The sequence below is a fragment of the Myotis davidii genome, unplaced genomic scaffold, assembly GCF_000327345.1.
Source record: "Myotis davidii unplaced genomic scaffold, ASM32734v1 scaffold1181, whole genome shotgun sequence".
Taxonomy (NCBI): Eukaryota; Metazoa; Chordata; class Mammalia; order Chiroptera; family Vespertilionidae; genus Myotis; species Myotis davidii.
The window spans coordinates 34,864-36,370 of record NW_006291190.1 but is presented as its reverse complement, the minus strand read 5'-3'; the positions used below and the strand labels follow the sequence as shown (position 1 = coordinate 36,370).

Below are 1,507 nucleotides of genomic sequence, written 5' to 3'. Positions count from 1 at the left end.
TCCCACTCTCCCAGCAAGGGTTTCAGGTACTTGGCCTGGCCACTGAGAACAGTGGATGGTATGGAGTGAATGTCCCCAAAGCCCACAATGCACTGGAAGTCTGACTGCAGCTCCATCTGTGGACTCTGTAGGCTGGGCTGCAGGCTCTCGTTTTGGTGGTACTTGAGAGCATTGGCCAGTGTTTCTCAGTGGGCTGGGGTCCGGCTTGTCATGCTGCCGCTGGAGGACCTCGGGTTCCATTAGGGGAAATCACACTGTCTCAAGGAGCTGGGGGTGGGGTGGGAGGGTCCTTGCAATGAGATCTGGTCTGCTTGCACCTGCTCCAGGGTGTAATGGTAGAGCAGGGCATCTTCATACACCTCGGTCTCACAGACCTCCAGGTGTTTGCTGTTAAGGAGGAAGTAGACCTCCAGAGGAAGCTGGCGGTACTTGTCAGTCCTTGAGAAGGCCACAAAGTTTTTGTTGAGAGGGATGTCCCAGATTGGAGAGGGTGCATGCTGGGATGAGGGGACCCCTCCCCCGTGCATGAATTTCGTGCACCAGGTCTCTAGTATATAGATAAACCAGAATTCTAAAATATAAAATAAATCAAAATCTCAGATAAAAAGTATTCTAGAGATCATCTATACTAAACCTTTAATAAGACAGATGAAAATGAAGTCACAAGCAGTGAAATGAGTCACTCCAAGTCACACAACCAGCCAGTAACTAACAGACTTAGGTCTACCAAGCCCCAGCATATGCCCTCTCAACCATAAGCTTGGTTGCTTATGGACTTGAATTTCTCTAGTCTACACATTTTTAATCATATAACAGAAGCTTACCCCAGCAATGTAGCTGCCAGTAGCTCGAATACAGCTCACAGCAACACCAATTCCCCCAGCAGACTTGGAAATCAATGCACACTGCTTTAGTGTGTCATAAATGCCTTCAATACTATCATCTTTCATACTCAGAAGGAAACAGCTATAGGGGAAAGAAGTCACAATTTATGAAGGAAATGAAGCAAAGCAGTCACAGAAATAACTACATAATCCAAAGACAGTAAATTAGGCAAATAAAAGATTTGAAGTTTACAAAATTACTAGGTGTTTTTAGAAGAAAGAATATATACTGTTACTAACTATGACATAATAAAACATATATTGTTTTGTTGTTTTTTGTAAGATGATTTATTTCATTTAACAACATGGGGTCAGAAAAGCCCAATTGTAGGGGATCTTCTTATCACTAGAACCAGTCTCAACAACCTTATGGCATCTCTGCTCCCTCTCCAGTGCTTGGGAGCTCTCAAGTGCTCTCCTAGCTGCTGGGTAGGTGAGGGGCCCACCCTACCCCTGCCCACAGAAGGGGGCTCAATATACCTTAGCCGCCTCACCCAGGAGCCAGTGCACAGATCCCTTTGGAGGACACCTTCTCAGCCCAGCAGGGACCAGAACCAGGGAGGCCAAGACAGCTGGTAATGGCACACCCTGTATGAGCTGAGAAGCAGCAGGCCTGGTAACCC

At 46.6% G+C, this 1,507-nt stretch overlaps 1 protein-coding gene across 5 annotated transcripts in view; it reads right to left on the bottom strand.

Annotated features, from left to right (window-relative positions):
- The window catches only part of RRM1 (ribonucleotide reductase catalytic subunit M1), a 67,041-nt gene that overhangs the window by 35,846 nt on the left and 29,688 nt on the right, over positions 1 to 1,507 (bottom strand). For 4 of the 5 annotated variants that reach the window (XM_006764320.2, XM_015564337.1, XM_015564339.1 and 1 more), the window contains one exon: positions 825 to 966. The exons of the other annotated variant lie outside the window; for it this stretch is intronic. In XM_006764320.2, coding sequence (XP_006764383.1) covers positions 825 to 966 — 142 coding nt within the window. The remainder of the gene's footprint in view (positions 1 to 824; positions 967 to 1,507) is intronic. 5 annotated transcript variants of the gene reach the window in all.